Source organism: Phalacrocorax carbo, chromosome 1, assembly GCF_963921805.1.
Source record: "Phalacrocorax carbo chromosome 1, bPhaCar2.1, whole genome shotgun sequence".
Taxonomy (NCBI): Eukaryota; Metazoa; Chordata; class Aves; order Suliformes; family Phalacrocoracidae; genus Phalacrocorax; species Phalacrocorax carbo.
Window position 1 is genome coordinate 55,094,079 of NC_087513.1, and position 21,275 is coordinate 55,115,353.

The 21,275-nt window shown below is 39.7% G+C and overlaps 1 protein-coding gene across 3 annotated transcripts in view; it reads left to right on the plus strand.

Annotated features, from left to right (window-relative positions):
* IFT56 (intraflagellar transport 56) overlaps positions 1-17,988 on the plus strand; it is a 51,932-nt gene extending 33,944 nt beyond the window's left edge. For 2 of the 3 annotated variants that reach the window (XM_064452982.1, XM_064452991.1), the window contains 5 exons: positions 6,274-6,357; positions 8,481-8,550; positions 11,366-11,472; positions 15,148-15,281; positions 16,656-17,988. In XM_064452982.1, coding sequence (XP_064309052.1) covers positions 6,274-6,357; positions 8,481-8,550; positions 11,366-11,472; positions 15,148-15,281; positions 16,656-16,767 — 507 coding nt within the window. In that variant the 3' untranslated portion in view covers positions 16,768-17,988. Of the gene's footprint in view, positions 1-6,273; positions 6,358-8,480; positions 8,551-11,365; positions 11,473-15,147; positions 15,282-16,655 lie in introns of those variants that run through there. The other variant, XR_010373173.1, reaches the window with a different exon arrangement.
* Positions 17,989-21,275: the final 3,287 nt, after the last annotated feature.

Sequence of the window (21,275 nt, forward strand, 5' to 3'; positions counted from 1 at the left end):
AGAAACACAACAGTAACAACAAAACACAGGAACAACAGTGGGACATAAGTGGTTGTGGTCAATAGAGCAAATGGATCAAAACGTAAGGAAGCAGTTTAGTTGGCATTGTGCAGCATGGTGCTCTTATCACACTTGCAATTTAACCATTATCAGGCTTTCTGGTGGCATCACAGAAGACAAGGAAGATAACAAGATTTGTGGATATTTATGGGGTGGGCAGCATGGAGGAAAAAAACCTTTTTTTCAGACTTATCGAATGAGTGATGGGGATTATTGTCACTGGTTAACAATTGAGGACAACGGTTTAAGGAACAAGACTGTGTAAGGAAGATAGGACATGAAGGACCCTGAAAAGACTAAAGCTTATATTTTGTAGGGAAAGCAGTCACTGAAGGGCTAAGAAAGGGCAGTATTACCAAAGATTTTTATTTTTGCAGAAGTAATCTGAGTGGTACCCTGCAGGTAATGTTCCATTTTTCAAGGTAAGAGGAGATGGCAGTTATCGTAATGCAGCATTATCAGATCACCAGTATTCAATGGGTAAAAAACATTTAACTTACAGATATTCAGTTATAAATCAGATGTGAGGAAAAAGAGAGAAGGTGGAGTGTGATTATAAGGTTAAGTGATTGCAGTCTTGTGCTGCTGATTGGAAACTAGAGTTGTAAAACTCTATATTTGGTAGGAAGAGGAATGAGAATCTAAAAAGAAAGGGTTAGGGACATGCATGAGATGAGGATAATTACAATGTTCTAATGAGGGTGGGACCTGAAAAAAAACACATGGCTGTAATGGTGCCAAAAGCAGCTGGTAAGTGAAGAATGATGAAGGTGTAGTGTTCTTAATCTTTGTCTGGAAAGGGGTCATTGAAGAATTCCCAGGTGGCTGTAGCCACTGGAATGGCTCCACTGTAGTGGAATGAAGAGACACCCTACCACCACCACCCCATATTGGAGTATGTGTGTAATTGTAAAAAACAAGAGCTGGAAACTAACAGTGAGATTCGTTTTGCCTAATTTGAGCCATCTAAAAGTCAGACTTTTAGAAAACTGATCATCTGGTCTCAGTCTATAGCCAATGGGGGCAGATGGTAATTTCAGGAGGAGAACTCATCCTGTGTATTTCTTACAGTTAGAATTTAATGAGTCATCCCATAGCAATACCCAGCTCTTCCCATTTACTTTAAAATGTTCTTAACTAGTTCTAACCTGGAAAGATTAAAGTTAAATGTGAATACTTACCACTTCCAAGGTATATGGGAAAGCTTAGAAATGAGAGAGAGAGAAGGGGAGCATCTGGGGAGGCAAATGGAGTCATCATTACTATTGGAAAGTAAGGCATGGCTAGTGTTTGTAAAGTAAAGAACCAGAAGCAAACAAGACATTAAACAGAAATTAGGATGGCAAAAGTGGGCAATAGGATGATCAGAGGACAGGTCAGGCATGAGGCCAAAGAAGTGCTACAGGGAGGAAATTAAGTGGGACAATTCTGTATCTGTGAGGGTATAAAGGAAAGTGTTGTAGGAAGGGTTGGAAAGAAAATCCAAAGAGAAAAAGAAGAGCACAGAATACTTGGTGTAAATTTGTAAGATGCAAGAGCCCATGCAGAGGAAAACATAGGTGAAGAATAGATCTAATGTTAAAAAATGTCAGGAGGGAGGCAGAGATAATGACAGATACAGGTATGTAAGCCTTCAATCCTGCCATATTTATCAACTGGAAGAAGGAGTGTTCTTACCTTGTCATATTTTGGAGAAAAGATTTTTTAATGTGTGCATAGGGGAGGGGAAGGGTTATTTCACTGCTTGTGATATCCCAAAGAAAATGTAATTTTCCTCTAAGCAATAACAATGAACCTTGTGAGCCTGGCAAAACAGAATTTGGTGGCCAGAGAAGCAAGCTGAGAGATAGGGAAGCATTTGTTTTACGGCTACATCCTTGAAGAACTGAGAGATTGATAAAAAAGAACATCTCATGTCAGAAGACACCGAAAGCTGGGTGATAAAGTATATAGTCAGGGAGGACAACTAATTGGCATGTTGATAAGAACCAAAACTAAGTGTCCTTTAGGTGAACTTACCTCAATATAATACTAAAAATCACACCCATAGGTCAGAAAACCCTCTACTCAAATAAGCCCCTCACTATCTGAGCATGTGTGGTAAATTCAAAGGTAGCTGTACCTTTAAGGTGAAATGAGAAAGAAATTAACCAATTATTGGCTGGGGGGCGGGAATATTGTCTGTGACTGATACATTTAACTGTATGAATACTTCGTAGCGTCTCGGTGCGGGGGCTGGCTTTGTGGGGTTACCGCCTAGCACCCGGCTTTGCCCAAAATGAATTGAATAAAATACCTCCGCTCGGTGTGTAGTTTGGTGTTTTGCACCCTGGGAGAATGAACCTGCTTTTTGGGAACACATTTATTGGGATGTTTTGTTTTGTTTTAAAAACTTAACTTTTGCTGGAAGTACCATAACATATTTATCAGCTTGCAAGCTGGACTTCTCCACATATACATGCCTTTGACATCAGTAACCGTATATCCGTTTTGATTTGACCCATATTTAGGCAAAGATTTAGTATTTTTTTTAAATAATCCCTTGGTTTTCACAGTTGTAATGTGATAGCATTTCTAAGAGTGAAACAAAATATGCTAAGTAAAGAAAATTCAATAGGAAAAAAAAAAGATTCATGCATTTCATTGTGTCACTGAAATAGGGAGTAAACCTCGTAACACCAATGTAGTGTTAAAAGGCAGGCATTCTTTAGTCACGCATGGTGCCGGATGCACAGGGGATAGCTCCTCTTAACGTGTGTACCTTAAACACCTTTCCCATGTGATTTATATAGACCAAACATATACATATTCATCTTATCCATACATATTCAATATTATTCTCTTTGGTGATTGGCACAAACTTGCTCGCTTCACATGTAAATTATTGCGCAGACTCTGTTGTCCTTTCCCATTCTTCTCTTTTGAGTAGGTGGTATTACTTGGGTCGGTGGTCGTGATCTCCCCCTGCCGGAATTACCTTTTACCTACTTGGCTCTTAATCTTGGCAGTTCTGGCCAGTTTTCTCAGTCCACTACATGAAACCACATTTTGTCATCCTCTTCTGACAGAAGCACATTGTCTATTGTTTCATTTGCATTAATGATTACCCAGAGACTAAAATACAGATCAAGGAATACACTGATTTGTATACTCCATGTCCCCAGACTTAATGTCTGGTTGGATAGGGCTGTACCAGGAGTATAGCAACATCCATGGTTGGTTAATTCCATCACCCTGGTTACAATTGCACAGTGGTGTACTCTTATTTGAAATACTGGGCACTCCCCCCTCAACTGTGGGAAGAAATGTGATTCAGAGTATAATTAGAAGTTGAAATATAGTCTTAAGAGATTTAGAAGATATTATTTGCTATAGAGGGAAGTTAAGAAAACAAAATGATACAAAATGAGGATTAGAATAAACAAGGTAGATTTGAAACCTCCATTTCTATTAGGAGAGGCTGATAACAAGATACAGCTTGCTGGAATTGCAGCAAATTCACCATGTCTTTTCTAAGAAGATGCATTTTGTCCTTCTCAAAACAGAGTTGGTTTATGGAACTCATTGCCATAGTTCAAGGTAAGGTTGAGGTTCCAAGGTTGAAAGGTTTTATAGATGTATCTAGCAAGCTGTAAAATGATCAAGCTTAAGTAAAATATGTATTTGTTAAATTCTTGAAAGGAATCATAAATACTGGTACTTTGAGACATAATGCAGTTGATAATTAGCAAGGACAAAACTTTCTGCCTACCACCACTTTCTTTGCATGGTCCTTTTGAAGTAGTTGGTACTCATCATTTTCTAGCAGAGACTAGCCACTGCTCAGATTTATTTAGGTCATTCCTCTCCTCTTCAGGTCACAGGGGTGCAAATAATTCTGCCTGTACTATTTTACATGCAATGTTGAGGTGGCTTTACAGTCACCTTTGTGTTTCGTTTACAGGAATCAACTTCAGTAGACTCTCTGCAGCTCTTTAAGTGGAGCTGTGCACTCTATGAAGATTATTTGCATGATATTCTCTCAGGAAACACCACCTTTATCCGTGATTGACTAAAACTGCTTGAGGCATGAGAGTGTCTCAAAGGACACCTTATTATAAATGTATTGCCAGCTGCCTTGAGGGTGACATTGTAACACTGAGGATCAACTAAGAAGACAAGCTAATTCAGGCTCAGCTGAGTTCTGGCCACAAGGAATGCTTCATTGTCCAACTGGCTATCTGAACGTCTCCCTGAAACAGACTTTGCTCAGAGTACATTTAGTTTTATGAAAAGATGGAAGACCACTAAAAAGACAGCAAGAGAGTGAGGTCCAGGGCATATAATGTGGTTTAAAAAAACTGGAAAGAAAAGAAAGAGAACCAAAGCATCAAGCTGCTGTGAATGTGTTGCACTATCAGCAGCACTAGTTCATTTTTACTGGTTTTGTTTTTGCGGCAGGTTTGGTCTCCAGCACTAATACAGCGAGGATAGAATGACAGAGTTTTTGAGTTTGGTTGCTGACAGTTTCTTTTCTGTTTTAATTCTGTCTATTTGAACAGGAGGACTATTCATGCAGTAAAACTAGTATCTTGCTCACCAGCTTTGCTTAACTTGGGACTTGTGCTGATTCAGACGAAACTATCATTGAGGAAGAATACAGTAAAGTGTTGTAATTCTAATATGGTGAAACCAGTTAGTTCACCCTAAGGGTACTGAAATGTTTTCACAAACTAAGCTTGAGGTTTATCCGATTGGTTCATCCTCATGCTTTTACAAAGCTTGCTGTATTTGCCAGCTCTTTTGGACTTTAACATAGGCTATTGGGGTGAAACCTAGACATCTGGCAAATAGTGGCCCCCCCCACCTCTCCTCTCCAGGCACTGGCATACTGATGTATGAGGGTGGACTGGGTCAGTGCCCTTTGTCAACTACCTGTGACAGAGAAGGGAAGAGGTTCCTCAAGTATCCCTACATAATGAAAGAAGATAGAGAGCACTGGGAAAGGGTTTTGTCCCTTGCTTCCCATATCTTTTGTACAGTCCCAGTTGTGCTTTTTACCTCCTTACTCTTTAATGAGGGAACAAAACAAAAGCTTGGTCCTCCTATACAAGTTCTGTTTCTTTTGTAGATGTTATATAAGGAAAAACATTTCCACACACCTTGCTGTTACACACACAGGGAAGCTTTTCTTGAAGTAACTGTAGTGGATAATTCACCTTGCTTTTTTCCCCATGCTCTTTCACAAGCACTGCACCTCTGCTCAGTGGGGATCCTCGATCCCATTCACACTTGTAGCTGTGGTATTGTGTTCCACCTTAACCTCCACCAGGTCTACCAGTGCAGCAGGGTGGGGCAGTGCTGAATGTAGAGCACACTCAGCTGATTTTTGGTCATCTGAGTTATACTTCAATCTGGACATCTGACCATGATCAAATCTAAGCTATTTGGGTCAAACCCAAACATCAGGCTAATCTGTACCTAGAGTTGTATTTCCTGCTTTAGCCCATGCAGCTTTTCAGAAAAGACGCAGCTAGATCTGTCATTATCCAGGTGTGTCCAGTCTAATATTATGTGAGAGAAAAACTTAATGTTGCACTTCAGATAGAGAGAAGGGTGCCTGTAAGCAAGGCTTGAGTTAAGGAAGTCCTATTACACAGTGTGCTCCCTGGTTACAATCTGGTACAGCAGCTCTACCTCCATCGTGTGATCCAGTGTGTCAGACTAGCAGCTGTCATAGAACCAGATCCACAGGATCTCTTGTTGAACCTTGAGAAGTCTTGGAAAAACAAACTGTTCATCTCCTTAAGCCATTAGGGAGTCAACTGCCTATTTACCACCCTAGTGGTGAAATAAATGCTTGGGAGGTGCAAGAGACCATGGCAGCACAGCATGTCTTCACATGCCTGAAGTGAAAATTACACCCATAAAAGCTGCCACTGCAATTTTGAGCTTGGAGCATTCTCCAGATCTCTCATGGTTAATACTGTGGAATGTTCCAGCTGTGTTTGTAGTCATGAATGTAGGATGGAAAGCCACTCCATAATTTTCTACCCACTGTTTATAAACGCCGTATGCTCATAATGTGGGTTTTAGTTTTTCCTTCCCGTTGTCTGCATAAAGTCTCACTTGGGTGGGGGGTGGGGGGGTGTATTTTTAATGTTGTTATACTATAGGAGAAGAGGAGGAGTTGTTTTATTTATTTGGGTTTTGTCTGTGTGGCTTATTTTCCAGAGTTACTTCTACAATGATGACACTTTCAACTTCAACTACGCCCAAGCCAAAGCTGCCATGGGCAATTTTAGTGAGGCTGAAGAGGTATGTATTTACTTTCTTTAAAAAAAAAACAATGGAAACGTTTCCCACATACTCCCCTCTTTCCTTCCTTTTCTCCCTCCAGATCTTCATGTTGGTTGAAAATGAGCAGGTTGTGGAACATCATCTTCCCCTTCTTAGGGGAACTGAAACTCTGAGTGAACACTATTCAGAAAAGATTATCTTGCTAATCTTGTAATGTGAGGTATATGGGGAGTCATGCTGCTTGTGGTGCATCACAAGAGTGCTTGCAGCTATCTCTAATTGATCAAAGAATGCCCTCTTAATCAGATTTCCTACGCTTTGGGATCCTAGGCAGTCTTATTGTTCAGACTGACTAGGGCATTTCAGAGTAAAAGACACTGAATAGTTAAGAGCGTCTTAGGTGTCCCTAGAAATATGTGTTTAAAAAAAAAAAAAAAGTTTTTTCCTCTGAAAGATGTGGGAGGGAAAGAGGAAGTGCTCACTATCTTATTCAGCAGCATCCAAATGCAGCTGGAAGAGATTAACTTCTACACACAGCATTTTTTGTGTCTATGTGCAGTAGAAACTTAATTACAACAAAAATATGCAAAAGCAAATAGCTATTATGTAGATGGAAGCAATATTTTCCACAAGACCAGAAAGAAGACAAGCCAGGGAAAAAAAACAAACCCAACCATGTAGCCTAAAGTGAATCATATAGGTTTAGTTGGTTTGGGGTTTGTTTTTCCTGTCTTTCTAACATTTTAACTCTTCAGTTTTCTTGACAACAGAGCCCTTCTGGGTTTTTTTCCTTCCCACCCCTTTAATTTGTGTGACCTGAAATTGCATGTCTCTTTAAGAAAAATATCCCAGACTGTCACGCAAGATGGATATATATTTCAATTTACCTACCTTAATTTGATTAGCTTAATGAAAATGCAGGTGAGTATCTTAAAACTATATTAGCAGGCCATGCTGATAAAAATGATAATACTGTTAGTAAGCTTTAGCTGCAGCCAGGCAACAAAGAAACACAAAGGTGTAAACTGCTGATAATCCGTATTTTGCCTCTTATGTTCCTACCAATGATTTTGTACGAACTTGTGTTCTGTAGCCGGTGCGTTTAAATAACAGGATTATGTAATTAAATTCATTAGTCTGTCCTAATATCTGATCTTTGCCTGTGATGACACTTCAATAGAAATATCACCCTTCCGCAGTGTCTCATAAACTTGTAAAATACCTCCACATACAGTACTTATTAAAAAGCTTACCTTCCTGGACCTAATGAAATAAAACCTATGATAAAGCCCTACTTACACTGATAATGCTGCTTTTTTTATTTTTCTTTAATTTATTATTTCTTCCCCACCCCCAAAATTAGGGGGTCAGCAGTACATAACCAATAAAAATGTCAGTAATATGTGGAACTTGCTGTACCATCTACATCTGGTAGATACATCTGCTCCTACAAAGGTATTTTGAGTTTTGCTGGTAGCATCCTCATATAGTTACAAATATACCTGCACAGAGGCATAAATAGCTGCTTTGGTTTTTTTCTGTGAGTAATGGCAGAGTACATTTTAAAATTTATAACTTCCCCCCACGCATCCCTTTAGATGTAGAATGTAGTAAACCTGTATTTGTACAGTAAGTTACAAAAGATGAGTGTTTTGCCTCGGAACCTCACTGAAACCAAAATTGTTAGAAATGACCTGGAATGATCTCTGACATATATGGGGAGGAAAGGTTCATATATATGTGAAACTTCTGGTATTTCAAGAAGATGCAAATGTAATTGCTTGCACTGCTTTCTAAACAAACACATTCCAAATAGCTTTTCCCACAGGCCCAGTGTTCCTTTGTGCTGTTTGTGTTGCATGGCCACCCACTGGCACTTGTTCAGAGCAGGCCGCACCCTCTGCACAGCTTGGTGTTTGGCAGCTACAGGAGTCCCTTGATAAGCATGGCACTGTTTGAATCCTCCACCTACCCGACACAGAAAGATGCCCCGGCACTGCACTTGCATACCCTAACTCTTCTCATGAAGCAGTTGTTCACGTGGCGTAAGCCTTAGCTGCATGTTGGAATGAGGCAGCTCTGCCTTCTGTTTGTTTAAAAGTATATGCATGTATAATCTTTTATTTTCCTTCTTCCTGCAGGTGTTCCTTTTGATCCAGAGTGAGAAGATAAAGAATGATTTTGTTTACCTCAGCTGGCTAGCTCGCTGCTGTGAGTCACTTTACCCTCAACGTTGCAGAATACAGATCCTCCTCTATTGCATCAGTCTTGGCAATCCACTTTCTTAATTGAATTTAATGCTGTAGGTGGATTCAGGACTGTGAAAGTGAAAAGCTGATTGCACTAGTTATAGCGTGGGTGGTTATTGCACCTTTCATACGTCTGGCTTTAGTAAGCAATTACTGCTTCAGTGCAGTGCTGTTACAGTTCTGTCAGTGCAGCTTTGTCCTAACCAGTGAACCTTTTTCTTCTCAATTGTCTACAAAATTGCTTGAGTGAAGATTTTCTGTCTTAAAATACTAAGTTGCAACTCTAAAATGCTCACAGTAAAACACAAAATAGAAGCATCCACACTGGGCCAGGCCCAAGGGTCTGTCTAATACCAAGGGTAGCCAATGTCAGGCATCTAGGGAAGAGAAGAACAGGCAAGCATACATCGGATTTTTCTTCCTACTGCGTTACTCTTTGCGTTGTCCAAATTCCTGTGCCTGAGGGATGTCCTTTATAATCTCCATCATGTTTTTTCTTTCATAAAATTTTCCATTCTTCCCTTGAAACCAGAAAATTTTTGCTATGTTTAATATCCTATAGCAAAATTTATTTAGTATTTCCAAGTCAGTTTTTAAAACATCGCAGAGTATACCTCAGTACAGATACAGCTGCAGCTGTCACATGCAAAATAGTATAGGGGTGGGCTTTTCTCATGACTCAAGTCTGAGACTCCCTAGGCTAATTTGTTTTCCTTACAGTGCCTCAATACAAAAATGTTCGTATACAATTTTCAGTAGTTGTACTTGGAACGTAAATACATTTGTCTTGGGACGTTATGCCATATCACAGATGTGGTCGACATCTCTAATGTGATCTTTCTGGACAGGCATATCATACCTGTGGATGCCTATCTGTGACTGTTTTTTAGAACATGCCAGTTTATTTCCTTTTTCATTAAGCTGTAGTACCTGGCTGTGTTTGAGTGTTTTATATGTGAATGTTTTATGTCAATTTTTTTTGATGGGAGAACTCCCATTGTGAAGGGAAGTCATGGCTGTTCAGTAGACAGCGTTCATCCCTTTGATTCTGTGCTATAGTAGTTCTTTGACATACATCTGGGGATGCAGAACTCTTTGAAGGGGCTACTTATACAAGCAGTAGAATCAACACCATGTTGTAAATTAAAAATTTTCTTGTTCTTTCATAAGAGTTGTTGTTTATTCTTAAGTGTGCCTTTTGCCATTCTGAATTCCTGCTGAAGTTTCAGTAGAGCTGCTGTGTCTGTCTTAAAATTTTGATTTTTCATTCACAAACAGCTGCTAGAATTCTTTGCAGAAACAACTGTTCAGTGATGAGTATAGTTATCTTTTTGTGTCAAGTATGTAAATTACTATTAGATCCTTCTGGATAAAAGCTGCTGTAGAAATTAAAAGAATTATAACACATTCATGTCAGAGTATGATTAGGTATTGAGTTGTAGACAATTCAATGCTGAAATATTTCCAAAGGGCAAAAAGTACCAGAGAAGCATCTTTTTGGATGCTAGACAGTATTCTTTCTGTTTAATATTATTATACTATTTATACCAAATTCTTCTTGAAGAGAAGGTAAAAAAACATTGAATTAGCACAGTACCTCATTTCTCTAGATAGATGGGTTGGTATTTAGAAATTAAGACGTGGCTGTTTGCCACTATGTATAGTATCTGCAGCTGATGAAAGAAAAATCTGATTTGATGTTTTGCTGCCTCCTAAATGAGAAGTGTCTATAAATTCTGTGATTTGGTGTTACATGTTTATTGTCAATATTGCCACCCATTCTACCTGCAACATGTGTATTGGCACATATATACCTGGTGGGCACAGATACAATAAGCTAAACAGTCCCTCTTTTGAAAGAGCAGAAGAGTGGTCCATGTGTGAACAGCCAGCTATTCTGTGAGTAGCTGGCAAGACTTGAAAAGAAAGGAATACTTAATTTCATTTTCTTTTTCCCAGAACTTGAATAATCCTGGAATTACCAATATCAACCTGAGATTCAACAGAAGGGGTTCTTATCTCCAGAAAATCAAATTTTAGAGTTCTTTGTGTTCAAACACCCTAGTAGAATTCCCACTAGCTGAGATGGAAGATTCAGATTCTTTTATTTCTAATTGTGTATAGCAGTAATGTTTGAAGGTAAAGACCAATGAAAAGGTCTAGGCACATTTAAAACCAGCACCAGATCTCAGGAATTTGGAAGTATTTTATTTTTTCTAGTAGGTGCATAATGACAAGTTTTCTTATGCTTGTAGGGGCTTCCCACCCCACCCCACCCCACCCCACCCCCTTTTGGTTTGCTATGTTTCATGGGGATTGACTGTTTAGACTGAGGTGGGCACCAAGTATTACAGACCTCAGTTCAGTGCCAATTAAATTTTTTCTGTGTGTAAGAACATATAATCCTAAATCTCACCATCTAAATGGGTTGCCACAGTTCATTGTCCTGCATGAAATAACTTCTCTAATGCTTTCTATTCTATTTCTTCAGCACATCTGAAACTATGAGAGTTGTGCTTATTGCTGTATCTGTGAAATATAAATGGAGATGTAAACGCCGTAATTACTCCTCTTGATGTTGGTATTCTCTGATGAATTGCTGTTATTGCTAGTAAGGCAGACGATAAGGACAAGTTTCCCTTCCCAACCTCATGCTCACAGGCTGAGGCATGCATTTACATTAAGCAAAGAAATTTAGGAACATTTATTCCACTTGCCATTGAGTATTGTGCATGGCATATTCTTTTCACAATCCCACTTTTCTGTTGTTATTGCAGATATTATGAATAAGAAACCACAGCTGGCCTGGAAGCTCTATCTGAAGATGGAGACCTCAGGGGAGTCCTTTAACCTTTTGCAGCTCATTGCAAATGATTGCTACAAAGTGAGTCTTCTCTTTAGAACCTGGTGTATGGCATGTTAATTCAATGATTGTACCAACATCTATTTTTTCAATACTGTCCATCATTGTCATCCACTAGTGAACTTTCTTTTATAACAGCGGGATGTCTAATAAAGTAGATGAGTTGGCAAGGATTAGTCAGTATTTTAACCTGCAGGCCTTCTTGGTAGACAATCCACTGATTAAATCGTTGGTAAATTACTGCATGCTTGAGCTATCAATAACAATAACAGTTTCTTCTCCTAGTAGGGATTCATTGTTGGTAGAAATGACAAGAAACTTTTAAGGAAAAAAAGAAATCTTGCATAGATTCAGCAAGGAGCCTCATGCTGCACTTTTTTCTGGGACAGTGTTATTTTTTCCTTAAAGCTTGTAATGGCAATGGGATTGTTCATCTCCTTTGTTAATCATAAGGAAATGGAAAGAGAATCCCAACAGCTACTATTCTATCTGCCCAAGTGGAGCAAAGAGACAGTGGGTGTATGTAATCATTAGGAATTAAACTGCTCAGAAAAAATGGTGAGCTTAACTGCCTACAGCAGGATCCTGCTAACACAAAATAGTTCTTCTTTTGAACCTTTTCTAGAGAGGACTTTAAAGAGATGACGTTAGACTAAGCTGTCTAACATTTTTAAAAGTCGAGCTAGGCAAGACCATGTCCATTTTAGTAGGGATGCTCTGGGCATTTTAGAACAAGTTAAAATATATGTTACCTTACTTGTACCAAGCTTCTAGATTTTGTTTACTAGTTGTGATGCTCCGTGCTAATACACTGCTGACACACCTCCAAATTCTATTTTACACAAAGCTATGTTAATAGTGAAGAGATCTTGGGAAGCTGATTACAATTCTGCCTAAATTCCTAACATATAATTTTTCAGATGATGTCTATACACAATGAGAATTAGCTCTAGTTCAAGTTTTTTTGCTGTTCTGCAAACATGGGAAGAAAACATGAGAGCTTCATCCACGGAACGGATGTAGAGGCACATAAAGAAAACTTGTCTGAGGGGATTGTAAATGGCACTATAGGAGAAAGAAGAATTGGTTGTCCTGTGCAGAGTACTGCTGTGCAGGATTTCAGTAGAAAATCACAGAATGTTGTATCCAGCATCCGCTCTGCTATCTGCAAGGATGATTGCACTGTGTTGGGACCTAGAGGAGTAGCAGCTCAGAGACAGGTGAAAAGGATGTTCTTTGGAGAAGTGTCATGGTGAGACACAGGTCATCCACTTTTCAGAATGTATTGGCCAGAGACAGAAGGTGGACAACCTTCATTGCTCATTTGGGGAGCAACTGTTTTAGATTTAATTTAAATTAAATATAGAACATAAAGACAGATTGAAATTTTGTGAGTCACTGTTTTAAGAAGGCAGATGTGAGCAGGAGAGCAGAACACATATAATAGGTGTAAAGCTTATGGAGCTGGTTCAGTGGAGCCTAATGCAAGCGAATACACAAGAGCTAGCAGCTATTAGCATAGGCTGCTTAGAGATACAGTGACCAAACTTGCCATCATTGAGGAAAGATAATAAACTGAGCCCTACTGGAAAACCTCCCAATGATTCTCAGTTCAGCCAAGCTCTCCAAAGCGCAGCAATGTCCACATAGTATCCGGAACATTTTTTTGCTGTTTTCCTTCAACTGACAAAGTAACACATTCTCAAAATCCTAACAAACATAACTGAAAGTCAGAAAATCTACCTTGTGATCTCAAAAGCATTCTTCTAAAACTGCGGGCATTATCTCTGGCACATCTTTCAAGTATTCAGTCCACCATCTCTCCCTGAAAGTCTTGTTGCTCAAGCAAGTGGCTATGCCTCTGGTGTTTCCCATAGCTGCAATTTGTGAAAGCAAGTTGACAATCAGACCTCATGTAAAATCTGCCTCTAGACCATTTTAAGTCTCACTGGACTCTCTTGATTACTTTGACTAAATTCTTCTCAAAACCTTATTGTACTCTAGAGGAAAAGCAGCTCCACACTTTGGATTTATCTAGAGCTCTTAAAAACTGCACTTACAGAACTAAGTTTTTCAGCCTAATTATGTATCTATATATGGCCATAATGAATGCTCCAAAGACCAAGGAATTTCATTTCACAAATTATTACTATAGTGGTATAATTTGTCTTTCTACACACTACCAGCTGTTTGTACCTCTTCCACTAAATGGCAAGGCCTATGTTGTTTGAGTTTATGTAGCATTTACCAGTTATTTCTGAAACATTATATTACATTGAAGGACCACAGGCAGCACTATAGCTGTAACTTAAGAAGGCGGACGCACTAGGCTTCACTCAAAAGAGTGCTGAATGAACATGGACAGAGCATGGTCAACAGTGTCCTGAGACTAGGTGTAGCTGGATGCCCCGTTGCTATGTTGATAGAAGTTGTTCAGTGACGAAGCTGGGGCACAGGACTTCTGGGTAATTTCTAGCTGCTTTTTACGCAATAGCCCATGTTATCCATGTAGGGAACAGCACGTGACTTGGGGTGAAGCACTTCCTGCTTTTATGTCAGATAGAAGGAGGACATTAAACCAGTACCTGCTTAATGGAACTAGATCAGATGCCAGTTTGGAGAGATCAATATTCATTTTTTTCTTTTTAGCTGACACATCTGATACTGTTTATACTCACTACCTTTATTCCCATCCATTTAAGTGCTTGCCAGTCACCTGTGGTTAAAATCACAATGCATGTGAAGAAAAGGGAATTTTTACTCATTCTGTAGTATCTGTGTTTCTCTGACTAAAGTTTTCAGACATAATTTCCGCAGCCTGTGCTTTTTTCTCAGCAGATGCAGGCTTCCAGCCACCAAAGGATGGGAGGCTGTGCTGAGCTTCTGTGCTCTCTCGTGGGAAGATGCTAGCCACAGACAACATTGCTATTCAGGCTTGCCCAAGTGAAGAACACTCACAGTCATGCACAAGGTCCACATCAGTTATGCTGACTTCAAAAGCCACAGTTACTGTGGTCACTCCTTTTGCACCAACTGTTGCCAACCAACTTGCTCCTTGTTTCCCGTTTACAAGTTGAGAAACTAAGGCAGAATAGATAGTGTACACAGTGGATTTTCCTATGCTCAGGAAAACTGTGGATTGTCCTATGCTTAAGAAAATTTTGGATTACAGAGTCACTGAATCTTATTCTGTACTGTAACAATGAAGAAAATATTTAGCTCTAAGTTAAACCCAAAAGACATCCAGATATGTCTCTGTGACCATCTCCAGATGAGGAAAAGTGGTTCCATTTTCAAATGTTTGGACTAGTTTGAAGTAGATATTCTGTCAAGGACTTTGGTATAGTCAGTACGACAGTAGATAAGGCACCTCATAAAAAAAGAAGTTCTGTAAGCTGGAGTTATCTGTACATGATCAAAACAACAGTGCTGATCATTGCCAACCACTAAAGTTCACAGTGCAGTTTGTCTATAATATGTTCAAAGAAATGGACCGACAATGTTATAATACCACCTCTTTCCTTACGTAGAACTGAAATGTTCCTGTTCTGTGTCTCTTGCTGCCTGCAGAAAAACATGAAAATGTACCTTGCTTCTATGGCTTACTGCTGATTTCAGAAAACTGAGCTCAAAATTTTTAATCCCCTTCTGAAAGATGGTCATATAGTCAGAAATAATGTTTCCCTTTCTGTGCAGATGCGTCAGTTTTACTATTCAGCCAAAGCGTTTGATGTTTTGGAGAGACTGGACAGTAATCCTGAATACTGGGAAGGCAAGAGAGGTGCTTGCGTGGGTGTCTTTCAAATGATCTTAGCTGGCCGAGAAGCAAAGTGAGTATTCTGTCTTGTATCTGAATTTATTTTGCGCTTTTCCTGTTTCCAGTTAGCTGTAAATTGGAATCATAATCTTAGCTTTAGGACTATGTATCCTCTTCCAATTCTTTATTGACCTTTCAGAGAGTAGACACTCTGGCCAGTGGTTCCGTATGCAGTGTTCAATTTGAAGTGTGTCTTCCACACCAACAGTTACAGAATATATGGCGGAGAACAACTTATCAGCAAATGCTATGAACTGTAGGAAACCAAAATGCTTTAGTCATTATACGAGGAAGAGCTAAGTTATAAATATAGTATGTTAATGAACAGAAGGGAAAGAACCTCATTTTATGTTGATGGTGTAAGAATGGAAAACTGTCCCATGACATTTTAAGGTTCATAGAGTGGTACTAAGGAAACATTTTCTTAGCGTTGTGGGAAGGACACAATTTCTCTAAACAATGAGTAGATGAGACTGTGTTTTTACTAAAATTTGCTTTCCAAAGACACTGTCCATGTCAGGCAAATATACTTACTTGATGAAAGCTTAAAGGAAAGTATGTGTGTTACTGATAATTTTGCTTTTGGCACATTTCACTGGAGGGGAGAATAAGAGAGAGTAGTGAGGCTGTATTTAAGAACTGTTCCCTTGTGAATATTCTGCTGTGATGCCAGATGGCCATTCTTCTCTGGCCAAAGTTGCTCTTTTGTACATGACTGGTAGGTGTGTATCTTGGCTTCTACGCCTTCCATGTATTCCCTTCTTTGCTGGAATAATCTCATTAACTACTGCACCCTTCAAGTGTCCTTTTAGCAATTACTGCACTAGATGCAGTAAAACACACATAGTTTGCCTGTTTTTCAATATGCATACAAGTTCTTGCTGTAAAGTAGCTGGCAAACTGCAGCTTCATACTGGCTTATCCTATTGGTAATGTGCATTTCCCTGTTATTTGTATTTATGTGTAAGGTGCTTAGGCAACATTAAGCTAGATGTTGCCGTACTGAAGACTAACAAGTAGCATTAAAGAAAAAAAAGGTTTGCTTTGTTCTGGGGAACTATTTTGCAAGAGTAAGGATTTATATATAAATACACACATGTGCACACAAACTCCAAACACACACACAAAACTCCAAACTAATTACATTTTGCTGAAATTTTTTTTTTTTTTTACTTTTAATTTCTGTCCTTGTTGCAACTGTATGCAAGACTTTTCTTGGTCCCCTGGGATCTAATCTACCATCCATTTTTACCTATTCCTGCTCTGCAGATGAATGGGCCTCTCTGTCTAGGCACCATGTTTTGCAAAATAGTTTGGATGTGGGTAGCTGATCATTTTATCGGTTGGGTCTCACCCTCATTTAAACCTTTGCTTTTCATCTTTGTAGAGAGACTCTACGGGAAGTACTGCACCTCCTGAAGAGCACTGGTAATTCTCAAGTAGAATACATTGTCCGCATCATGAAGAAGTGGGCCAAGGAGAACAGAGTCCCTGTTTAAGTCAGTGCCACAAAATTAACTGGGTCAGTTACTATTGTGTGTGTGGCTGTAAGACGTGGGTCTTGGTTTCTCCTGTGATTTCTGGGTATCTCCTTCCTTGCAGGACTTTAGACTGTCAAGCAGGTTGACCCAGCTGAGCAACAGCAGAGTGCAGTGAGATTGCAAAACATTCAGCAGTGGTTTGGGTTTTTTGTTTTGGTTTGGGTTGTTTTTTTTCATTAACGCTTTATTGGTACTTTTTCTGTTGCACCACTCTCTATTCCTAACTTTTTTTTAGTAGTAATTCCAGTGGTCCACAAGTCAAAGTGCTCCTCAGATTTCTCAACGCAAGTTATTGGAGTGCTTTGTGGGTTGTTTTGGGTTTTTTATTTGTTTGTTTGTTTTTCCCCACCAAGTCTTCTGGCCTCTGGAGAATAATAATTTTTTTAATGGCTGAGACAGATCTACTTCAGCAAGAGATGGAATGTGGCATGTAGAGAGCATGATGGTGGCAACAAAAAGCCAGTGCTAGGGTGTCAGATGGTACATAAAGACTTCTATGTATTGCCTGCTGTCTGGGGTAAAATACAAACTGTATTCTGAGCACTTGTCCTTTTCTGGATAAATCTCACTAACTAATACCTTCATATCTTATTTTTGTCTATAAGGATTGTCTTCTCTCTTACCATTAATTCTGAAGATGAGAGTTAATCAACCCAAAATTCCAAGCTCCAAAGAGGCTTGTTTGCTTTCTAGGTTGGTAGCAAAGCATGACGGTAGCATCTTTTTCAGAGTGTGGAGATTTGACCAACCGTATTGTTCAATCTTGCTTTGAGGTCTGACACTCAAAATGTTTATTCATGTTAATATAATTCATGTGAGTAATCCATTTAGTTTAGCAATCTGATGGATAAAAGAACTGGATGTTTTGAATAATTTTCTTCAGCATTTCCCACCTTAGTTAGCAATATATTTATTATACTTTCAGATTTATTATACTCTCCTGTTTTCTAAGGAGAACAGTTCAGGGAATACATAATTCTAGAAGAAGGCAACAGTTGTAACATAGAAATGTATTATATGTTTTGCAGCAAAAAACATTTGTATATTATTTGTAAAAGGAAAATTTGCATTTTGTAAATTTGTAAAATACAAAGTATTTTTTTATCTTTTGAGGGCAAACGCAGAATACTGTATTCTCTACTGTCTGTGGTTTGATTAAAGCTCTTAACTGAATCTACAGTTGAATGTCTTGTTGGTCTGTGTTGCTCTATACTGAAGTTGAAATAGTATATTCATTTTTCTGTGAAAAAGGGCAGATTTGTGACTGGTCATTAAATGTATGTTCAATAATCAGTCAAAGGCAACTCAATGGCCTTGGTCCTGATTTTACGGTGGTTTGATGCTGAAAATAAGGAGGCTGGGTGCGTAAGGAGCACATACACCTTTCTGCCATGCAGCATGCCGATATTTTTACTGCTTTAAGCAAAAACTGGGGGTATCATCATACAGGTATCTAGAGGTACATCGATAGTTGTGACTACTTGTATTTACATGTATCCACATCTGGAAAACTGATTCATCATACTAGCAACAATAACAGAGCCTTTCAGCAGGGGCAATGTTAAACTGATTCAAAAGAGGCATGAAAGGATACGGTTGGCTACTGTCGTGGTTCAGCCTCAGCTGGCAACTGAACACCACGCAGACGCTCGCTCACACCCCCCAACCCTGTGGGATGGGGAAGAGAATCGGACGAGCAAAAGAACTTGTGGGTTGAGATAAGCACAGTTTAATGATTACAATAAAATGATAATGATAAATGATTATGATAATAATGACAATAATGTTAATATAATAAAAGGGAAAAGGAAGGGAAAGGGAAAACAGGAAAAAAAAACACGGAAGCACAAACGGTACAACCGCTCACCACCCGCCGACCGACGCTGCCCGTCCCTGAGCTGCAATTGCTCCCTCCCTCCCCGGCCAGCCCCTCCCAGGTAGCATACTGGGCATGATGTTACATGATATGGAATATCCCTTTGGTCAGTTTGAATCCGCTCTCTTAGCTGTGCCCCCTCCCCTCCCAGCTTCTTGTGCACCCAGCAGAGCATGGGAGGCTAGACATGTCCTTGACTAGTATAAGCGCTACACAGCAACAGCCTAAACATCTGTGTGTTATCTCAACAGGTTTTTGGTTTTTTGGGTTTTTTTCCATGCTAATTTCAAAGCACAGCACTATACCAGCTAGAGTGAAGAAAATTAACTCTATCCCAGCTAAAACCATGACAGCTACCTGGACTGCAAGTATACATTGTTGGCTCATGTCCAGCTTTTCATCCACCAGTACCCTCAAGTCCTTCTCCACAGGGCTGCTCTTGATCCCTTCATCCCCCAGCCTGTACTGATATCAGGGGTTGCCCCAACCCAGGTGCAGGACCTTGCACTTGGCCTTGTTGAACCTCATGAGGTTTTCACAGGCCCACCTCTCCAGCTTGTCCAGGTCTCTTTGGATGACGTCCCATCCTTCTGGCGTGTCAACTGCACCACTCGGCTTGGTGTCATCTGCAAACCCGGTGAGGGTGCACTCGATCCCACTGTCTATGCCATTGATGAAGATATTAAACAGCACTGGTCCCAGTATGGACCCCTGAGGGACACCACTTGTCACCGGTCTCCATCTGGATGTTGAGCCATTGACTGCTACCCTCTGGATGTGACCATCCAGCCAGTTCCTTATCTACCGAACAATCCACTCATCAAATCTGTATCTCTCCAGTTTAGAGAGAAGGATGTTGTTGTGGACCGTGTCAAAGGCCTTACAGAAGTCCAGGTAGATGACACCTGTTGCTCTTCCCTTGTCCACTGATGTAGCCACTCCATCACAGAAGGCCACTAGGTTGGTTAGGCAGGACTTGCCCTTGGTGAAGCCATGCTGGCTGCCTCGGATCACCTCCCTGTCCTCCATGTGCCTTAGCATAGTTTCTAGGAGGATCTGTTTACCTTCTCCCCTCCAGTGGCACAGGGGAAAAGTTCACCATGTCCCAAAAACTTGGGTCCATTACCTGGTGTGCATTGCCCAATTTACACACAGAGTCAAGGTATTTTCCTTCATTACATAAATATGCAGATACAGATGAAAGGTACAAAAGAGCACACTAGTGATGTAAACTTGCAGTTATTTATACACAAGAAAATTGTTTGCCTCCTGTGTAAATAGCTACACATGCCCACTATGGTTTTTGAGACCTTTACTTCCTTAACCTTTTGGGTCAGCGGGTTTTTTGAGCGGTGGTCTTTGAGTCAGTGGTCTGATCTCCCCCGCCGGAATTACATTTCACTTAAATTTGGCAATACTAAGCAGTCCTTCGCAGACCGTTAACAAAAGATCCTGTTTCACTATGCCATAGTATTGTTAAGGTAAAGTGGGCTAAGTTAATATTTATAGCTATCAATTCCCCCCTTTGAGACTTAGAAGTCCTAATCTTCGACAAGTACCACTCCATTTTGTACCACTAATACATATGATTGAGATAGTTTTCTAGTGATACGGGTTTTTAAACATCCAAACATGATACAGCCAATTATCCTAATAATAAAAAAAAATATGAAGTTTTGCAATAGGCTTTGTAACCATCCTGTCAGGGAGAATCCTAGGCCATGAAAAATTTATGAAGCCACCCAGTTTCCATTCCTTCTCTCAAGTCACAAGTCAATTTGGCTATTTGATGAATAATATCAAGTTGTTTTTCCAAATTCTCAGTCACAAACACGTACCCACAGACACCATGTTTATGTAGAAGCAACAGATCTAAAGCTAGATGTTTTTGGAGGGTCATTCTTGAGGTGATTTGTAACTGAACATTTAGATCATTTGCTAATGCCTCAATTTGTCTGGTCAAATTGTGTAAATATGCACAATTTCTAAAAGAAATTATCTGAGGGCTAAACATGGACTCTAATATCCACCCTACTGTTGTTCCAGTTGATGGGTGTTGCCATGGATCTACATTGGATCTTTTAATTTTTCCCCATAATCTGGAGGTTAAGGGTGATTTTCTCCACAAAGGACACAAAGTTAGCTTTCCCACTGCCACCTGTTTTCTGGGTCCTTTTAGAGCCAATTATGTTGATCAAGATCCGTCACTACTTACCCAGACAGTATGCCCAATGGGGAGAATGGTTTCCCATTCACAATTGATTACCTTAGCCTTGATCATTGTTCCTGTCCAGGCATCCTTTAGGACTGTTGAATAATTTTGACATAAACATCCTAATCTTAAAGCTCTTAGAGAGCTCGAGCTCTCTAAATCTCTGATATGTTAGCCAAACAATTAGAGACTCAAATGCAATTAGAATTAACTTCCGTATCTTTTCTTTCGATTGGTCTCCTGTCCAGTCAATACACCAAGGAGTTGGCTGCATATAACCCCATTCTCCTTCCTCAGCCGCTTTCCAAACAGAGGGAAACTGCATTCCTCAAGGGAATCGGTCACTGGGTTCGGCTTCTTTAATTATTCCTGGCTGAT